The following is an 8,371-nucleotide window of genomic DNA, read 5'->3' on the forward strand; positions in this document are numbered from 1 at the left end:
AGTCATTTTTGCTGTTTTCTTTTTTCCTAAATCCCTTCACTAAAAAGCAATTGATTACTCTGATGAAAAATAAAAGCCAGATAACGTGACTAGTCTTGCAAGAGATTAAAAGGACAGACAGCAGAAAAACAACAGATTATCAAAACAACAAGAGAGTAGGGTATGTCAGGCTACCACTGAACACTGAAGTTAAAAACTGAAGTTATAATAAAGTTATCATGTATCTAATTATGATTTTGAGAGTCAAGGGATCTGGGTGCCTAGCTGGAGAATGCTTAAAAAGCTTGGTTTTGAGTAAAATTAAACACTCAGCACACATTGTTGAAAGGTGTTTGTATTTTTAGTACAAAATAGAGAGATACCTGTTAGTCTTCCCCTAAAATCTGTGAACTAAGTTGACATTTTCAAGAAGCAGTGAAAAGTTACCTAAAAAACTCTCACTTATTTTGTTGTGGGTTTTTTTTGTTTTTTTTTTTTTAAGGGGGGGGCAGCTGCTGTTGGTTTTTTTTTTTGGAGTTTTTTTGTTTGGTTGTTTTTTTTTTTAATAATGAAAATGGGTCCCTTGTCTTTTGTCTTTTCTATTGAATTCTCCTGTCTGGGCAAAGCAGAGAATACTCTAAATGATGGACTAATAAAGCTTTTTAGCACCTGGCATCAACTTTTTAGTCTGTGTTCAAATCAGTCTAACTAGTAACTTGGAAAACTGTGCTTCTGCCTTCCCAAGAAGCTTTAAGATGTGATAAAAACCTGTTTTTGTCTATCCAAATAATAATTTGAATGTAGCAGTTTCAGAAACACATGCATCTACAGAGTACATTTCCAGTAAAACAGAGTACGTTTTCAGTAAAATTAACAAATCCAAGTAACATCCACACTCGTTGTTCAAAGAAAAATTAGTTGTCTTCCCTCCTCCCTAGGCTTAACAGCAACAGTAATTTATTTCCAAAACTCCCCGTCACAACATTCACTTTAGAGCCCCATGCCAAAGCAAACAAACAAACATGCTTTTCATAAGTGAAAAAACAGCATGAGCCATTGCTGCAATTTTGACTTTTTTTTCCTACTCATGCTGAGGCACAGTTCACTCCTACTGACTCTAACTACACCACTTTGGCTAGCAGACAGTTTTCAAACATACAAACGTTTTAAAAACTCCGGAATTGGGGAATATTACTTGTTTGTTACTGCAGGATTTGGGCATCGGCCTGACACAACAGCATCTGTCGATTTACATTTCATGGTTAATTTCTGGATGAAAAGCTTTCATGCCACTCTTCCTCCAACTATTAAAAAAACACCTGTTAATGCACATTAGCAGACCTACCTCCTAATTCTTCATCTTCACTTTCTTCCTTGTCCTCCTCCCCTCCCTCTTCCTCAGTGTCATCTTCTTCCTCCTCACTTCCGGGATCATCTTCTGAATCACAGCTATTTCCACCATTGCTTTCTTAAAAAGAAAAGAGAAGAAGAGAGGAAATACCTATTTGATGCAGACAGACAGGCAGAATAGTGAAGGACACACGAGAACTCCTGCTCAGGATGTTATATATGAAGTGAAAACCCAGATTTCCTCAGTGGTATCAAAGCAGCCTGTTCTGAGAAACTCAAGGGAAGGATGCCAGCAGTCCGAGGTACAGAATTTAGGAAGCAAACAAAAAAAATTCTCATGGAAAATGAAATAAATGGTCACAAATATATCTTTTACTTCTCGTTGGAGGTTAAACCAATAGGTTCTCCAGCCTAGAACTAGAAATGTGCACATGCAAAGAGGCTTCATTTACCTGTTTCACTGAGGAGTGCAAGACACTGTCTTTTACCCTTGCCTACTGCAGCATTCTTGTTTATCAGTTCATCCTGGCTGTCATCATCCATGGCAGGACATCGGGAATCTGCTCCCTGCAAGAAGGCACACTTCAGTGAGGCAGTGCACCACCTACGCAAGCAGAGCAGGCGTCGGCCCAGCAAAGAACATCCAACGCATCTGCGGAGACATTAATGGTAGAAGGGACATCGCTCTACAGCAAAGGCTCCCCACACCATCAGTTGGTTTTCCCAGTTTCAAGTCAGAAGTGGCTACAGGTAAGCAGTTATTGCTATGTGGAGTTTCACATCCCTACTGAGCTAGATGAAACCAGCTGCTTGTGAAACTCGGTTCAGGTGAAAGATTCAGCTTTACCTTGGGCTCCTGGGTGACAGAAAAAGGTATAACCAGAACTCCCCACTGAGAACAGGAATAGAAAACCTGCAAAACACCAAAACCATCCTGTGGACTAGCAATAAAATGCAAAACTGAAATGGACCAGAGGCCGTTTGAACGAGGCCTAACAGGATGACAACATGTGTTTCAAATCTAAATACTCCATCTTGCTCGACTGAAAAGAAACAAGAAGGAAGATTACTTATTTTAGGTCTTTTAAAAAAAAAGCCTTTTCACAGCTCTGTCACAAAATAGAGAAGTCTCAGACCTCACAACCATTATTCCACAGAAAGGAGGAGACTTGATTTGGTGCATATTAATGCAATCACATTAATTGCTATGCATTAGCACAGACTTGCAATAAAACTGACAGATACTGAGAGATGTCTCATGATCCAAATTCATTATGACAATCAAACCAGAGCTTTTAATATACAACGCTACAAAACATTAAGAAAGACAGATCCCTGCAAGCTTCTATAAGCAAGTCATGGAAAAATATAATTAACTGACACTTCTAAAGCTAGATGTCATATCTCAATACAAAAAAAAAAATTGGGTTCTTCTACAAGTGTGGCAGAGGAGTTTCAATCGGGTGCTCCTCTTGCAGCCTCCCTGCTCTGCATTACATATCTTGCACGTTAAGAGAATTTTTGGAACAAAACATTATGTTTTATTCAAGTGCTCTTGATGCATATCTTTACTTGCACACTCCCTTTTTGAGCCACATAGCACAGCTCTGCACTTAAAGAGCTTTAAAAATGTAGGCTTCGCTAAACCAGACTAAACTGCAAATAGAGTCTTCAATGCTCAGGGAAAAAAAAAAGCTAAAAAGAAAAAAGATCGAGCTTCAACACAACCAAGTTCTTGGTAAAGATTTCTCCTCACTTCAGTAAGAACCTTGCCTAAATAGAGGTTTAACAGCCACGAATGTAGCTAGAAGTTTAACAGGATAATTGTGTTTAAAAACAATTTATGTTGGCTGAAAACATGCAGACTCATCAAAAGCCAGTCACTCCACGATGCAACTGAAAAAAAATAGGAAGAAACACTAGGAATTTTTCAAGTTTCAGCAGTGCGTATGTATGAATTATTCAAACTGAAACTCAATTATATAATATCCTCCCAAAAGCCAAGTTAGCTACAGCAACGCAAAATTCATAGCGACGTTACAGCCAGGACGCATAAGGGCAGAGACTGAGAGCACCAGTCCCCCAGCAGGGCAGCAGCAGGCATATTTGTTATGCATGTAGCAGGAATTCACATAGGGTATGTAGATTTTATGCGGAACCTCTGCCTGCATGGCTTCCCCATCAGCAGGTTGTAGGAACAGAGCGGGTTCCTGCCACGTCCAGCCAGCTACGGCACTCCCGAGCCGCTGGGCATGACGGAGGCCAACCAAAGCCACCGCGGGGGTAAAACCGTGGATAAGCCTCCACTTCGCTACCACAATGACCTTCCCTCCCCTGCTCCCTAGTTCTCCTTAAAGCAAAGCAACAAGCACAGTGAGGAAAGGATCTTTTTATTTTTAAAAGTGATTCCACAAACCACAGTCCTGACCAACATATACTTAACTACACTTCCAAACAGCATGCATTTCTTCAGTGCTGTGGAATAAAACCACTACCCACGTTATTTTTGCCCCGCTACCCCACTGAAAGATATCCTTTAAGCACAGAGGCAAACAAATCAGCACTTGTGACTTGACAATCTAAACTGACGTATTTATGCTGCAAATGCAAGCTTGCACTTTGCTCGGACGCAAGACGCAGAGTTAAGGAAAATCTGGTATCACAGCAAACAAGTCTTCAAATTTTGTCAGTAAAAAAAAGTCTGTTTTGTGGATAGTTAGGAATAGACAATGAGAAACTAAGCGAGATGAAGTGAATTTGAGATTTTAAGCACATCACAAATCTTACTTTACAAACAACCTTTTCCAAACTGGGCAGTTGCTCTTAAGAAAAAAGAAGGAAACCAAAGTTGACTACACACCTAATATGAGAGCTTGTTCTCCTATTTTTTAAGAACAATAAGCAGCATTTTCAAGTGTTTTTTTCTTATGGGAGACATTTCAAACAAATTACCACAGTGAAACACAACCACATTCATGATACACTTCAGAGAGCTCACCCACCTGTACAAAAGCCCAGCTTTCGTTCCAGCACTTACCACATCAGAATTTTTCTAACCCCCCTGAGCTGAAGCCAGCAGATACAAAATAGATAGGAAGCATTTTTATTATTATTATGTAAACCAAAAGGTTTGGTTAAGAAGGAGATTGTAGTCATTCCTCTGAGGCAAACCTTAACCACGCACTTCTGTAACATAAAAGCCCAGACTGCTAAAAAGCAACCGGTTATCCCCGAAGGCCATTCGACTGAGGCAACTACAGCTGCTTTCAGTTCTGGGGGCGCCAAGGACCTGCTCTCACTGCTGTACCCAACTGCTCGCTGCTTGCCCGCTTGGAAAATCCCACGGTGTGCAGCAGTCTGCACGCAGCCCTTCAGCAGCGGAGGCTCTTGCATCCACCAACCCTCTCTTCTGCATCGCACTTTGAAGACTCTATTCAGAGTAATTTAGGATGCGTCCCCAGCTGGCAGCTCAAAAACACAGATGCAGAGTAACCTGGCCAGAGATCCCCTGTCTTTGGACTCAATATCTCTAACACAAGGCGTCACCGCTTACAACAAAACCCATTTCAATTCCCTGGGTAGGTGCATCATCCGCGCATTCGCAGTCTGCACACAGCACATCCAGTATTTTAATTACAGGTTGCACACTAGGACTGCTAAAGGCAGACACCGTGCTCCTCCTTAACATCCCCGTTTTCAAATTCTCATTTACAAGAAACATACAATATTTTAATAAAAGATTAAACAGCAAAAACAATGAGTGCATGGCAGGTGCTCAATCCCTCTACATGCGCCCGCGCTTTTCCCCAGCCCCATGTTCCCTTCACAAAGGCACAACCTCACGAGGGCCAAGTTGGGTTTGCACCCAGCGCTGTGCTCCTACTGCAGCACGGGCTCTGCTGCGGTATAAATCGTAAGCCTGGGCTTTGCTGTTAAGACAGATTACATTTTTTACATTGAGCTGCCTCAAGTCATTTTAATTGTACAATCAAATAGCAATTACAAATAGTTTATTCAAGCTGTATTAGCAACGGGGTTTTCTGTTGGCTTTAAGAACAGAGAATACTAAGCATTTCCTCCAGAACAAGTGTTTATCAAACGAGCACTTCAGTAAACATCTAGTTTTTTGAACTAAGATCCTTATGCATTACCACAAATCAGTATTTTAATGTACTTTGAGTATGTTCCAGCTAGAAGGCAAGTGTAGGTTTCTAACTATCAGAGGAGCCACGGTCTGCAAAACACGCTCAAGCGCCATCACATTCTGACACGAAGCTGATGGAGCCAACTACAACAGCTGGCGACTCTTCAGTCACACGCATCTTCCTTTCTGGCACCAACCGATCTCCTCCATCTCAACTTCTTACAGCAGTTTCTAGTTTTTAGAAACAGAAGAGCTGCTAGACAAGGCACTTATTTTAATCTTCTGGGGTAACATTCAGGATTATACACTGGCAAAGAAAACAAGTCAGCTGGATTTTCTCATGGGGTGGTTTTGAATGCTGATCTAATCTCATGGGAAATTATTGAGCAGTCATGTTCCAAAGAGCACTTATAACTAAATTTAAGTTTTCTAAATACTCAAACACACGAGCTTTCAGTTCTCATTGGCACATCTGCTTTATTTGTTGGTTTATTGTTTTGTTTTGTTTTTTTCCAAATCAACCAAACAATTCAGTTCCCTTTGGAAAACCAACGTCACACATCAGAAAGCATTTGGCTGTGCTTCCAGCTTCATATGCTACATTGAAAGAAATGAAGATAAGTTGTAAAAATCATGGTTGCAGCCAGTTGGAAAAGATCTGGATATGGTGTGACTGGTGTCTGCTACCACCACATTCCAAAGGTAAAACTAAGAGGAACTAGGTAGGGAAAGTATTCAGATTAACAAGAGACTCCTACAGCCTAGAGCCACGCAGTGCCAATCCAGCATGCGCCGGGAGCTTTTAAAAAGTCCTCTAAATCTAAATTTAGATCCCACTTTCCCCTGTTTAAGTTACAAAAAGATTAACTCTTAAATACCACTATCAGAACTGCCCATGCAACGATTTAAATAATGGAAGTGCCTACGGTCCTAACAGATAAGGCACAGAAAATTAATCCTGGCGTAGCTAAGGAAGCACTTATCTTTCCCCCATCCTGGCCCTGCCCTAAATTTAGCCACCCTAAATTCCAGGACCAAAACTGTCGACCAAAGCTTCCCCAGGAGTTGACACTGAACTCTTCGGGGAGTTTGTAATGCAAACAAAGCAACACACAGGCTTTGCAAAGGCACTTCTGAAGTGCAGCATCTAACCTAGAGGAGCAGCTGGGCATTTTGTACCTCTGTATTCAAAGCAGCAGCCAGGCTCTATTCAATTGCCAGCCTGCAATTCCCTGAAGCCACTGGCTCCCTTTCCAGCTGTGAATCAAACACTCTCCAACGCTGCACATCCTTCTCTTTCTTAACAGGCTTTTTTTTGTTGGGAACAGTCACCCTTACTGGTGAGCCCTCTTTCAGCATCAGTCTTTCATACCATTCCCACATTTAACTACAGCTTTCCCTGCTGTTCACAGGCATGGCTGAGAAAACAAAAAAAAAAACCAAAAAAAACCCACAACAACCAAAAAAACCCAACCAACCAAACAAACAAAACCCCCCGCACTTTTATGATTTTTTTTTTTGGTGCATAGCCATAATAAAAGGTACCAAGACCTACTGACCTTCAAGAAAGGAAATAACACCGCGAACACCTCTGCAACACACCAGCAACGCATCCATGCGACAACCAGGAGGAAAACCAGTAACTAAAACTACAAAAAGCACACCCACCCCACTGTTACTGAACACGGGGCGTCCCACGAAGGGCCCCAGTTACACAGCTTTAAAACCTATCAGCAAGCACAGGTAAAGTTTTTAAGCCTAAACATGCTTTTGCGATAAGCTAACGCGCATTTAAAAAATGCTTACACGAAACCCTCATTTCTACTTGTTAGCCGAGAAGCCACTGGCTCCCCTGCAGAAGGCTGAAACGACTTGTAACTTCTTCAAATGCGCTCGCGCGCGCACCACAAACACCGCGGGGGGGCCGAAACGTTTGGGTTTATTTAGTAAATCTTCTGAGCAGCAGCGAAGGAAGCTGCCTGCTCCCTCGCCCCGCCATCGCTCCCCAGCACGGGCCCGCCGCCGCGCAGGTCCTCCCCGCGCAGAGAGACGCCGTCGCCGCCTGCTCGGCCACTTCATACCCCGCGGGATCGCCTCCAGGAGAAACGCGGCTCCGGACAGCCCGGGGAACACCCCCGGGAGGAGGCCGGGCCGGGGGCAGCCCCCCCGCCGCGGCGCCGCTCAGCCGCGTCTTCCGACAGCCACCAGGCAGCTGCCGCCAGCGATTACTCAGACAATAAATCAATAAATAAGTACAAACAAATTAAATAAATATAAACGATCCCGAGCGCGGCGGGGCAGTTTCCCTCCGGAGCTGGCAGCTCGCCGCAGCGGGGGACGGCCGCTCCGCGCAACTCCGGCCCGCGGCCCAGCGCCACCACCATCCTCCCCCCGGCCCAAGCAGGCCCCAGCCGCCTCCCCCCGGCCCAAGCAGGCCCCAGCCGCCGCTCCCGTCCCCGGGCACTCACGCGAGGAGAAGGCCCCAGCGCTTACATAACCGAACCGGGCCGGGCCGGCCTAACGGCTTGCGCGGCCGGAAGCCCCCTCGCCCCGAAAGTGTTATGGGTACACTTCCGGGTCACGACGGTGCCGGTGCCAGCAGGCGCGGCCGCAGGACTGAACCACTGCGCGCGCGGGCGGCGGGGGAGGTGGGAAGGAGCGAGGAGGCGGGGTGAACCATTCGGGGGAGGGGGGAGAAGGGCCACGGGGCCGAACCATTGGAGGAGGGGTGCGCCGGGCTGTACTACCGCGGAGCCGCAGGCGGGCCGCACCGCCCTGAGGGGCGGGAGCTCAGGCCCCCCGGCGGCGGGGGGCGGCTCCCGGTGCCCCACAGAAGCAGGGCTGAGGGGGGCTCGCCGCCCCTTCGGCCGGTGTCCCCAAGCCGGGGGGGGCGCAAAG

General features: G+C 45.1%; 1 protein-coding gene across 2 annotated transcripts in view; it reads right to left on the minus strand.

The window, feature by feature from the left end:
• The window catches only part of PHRF1 (PHD and ring finger domains 1), a 32,706-nt gene extending 24,675 nt beyond the window's left edge, over positions 1-8,031 (minus strand). For both annotated transcript variants that reach the window (XM_068398972.1, XM_068398971.1), the window contains exons 1-3: positions 7,942-8,031; positions 1,782-1,896; positions 1,325-1,447 (exon numbers count right to left, since the gene is read on the minus strand). In XM_068398972.1, the coding sequence (XP_068255073.1) occupies positions 1,325-1,447; positions 1,782-1,872 (214 nt within the window). In that variant the 5' untranslated portion in view covers positions 1,873-1,896; positions 7,942-8,031. The remainder of the gene's footprint in view (positions 1-1,324; positions 1,448-1,781; positions 1,897-7,941) is intronic.
• Between the last annotated feature and the right edge of the window lie 340 nt (positions 8,032-8,371).

This window comes from Nyctibius grandis, chromosome 4 (genome assembly GCF_013368605.1).
Source record: "Nyctibius grandis isolate bNycGra1 chromosome 4, bNycGra1.pri, whole genome shotgun sequence".
Classification (NCBI taxonomy): Eukaryota; Metazoa; Chordata; class Aves; order Nyctibiiformes; family Nyctibiidae; genus Nyctibius; species Nyctibius grandis.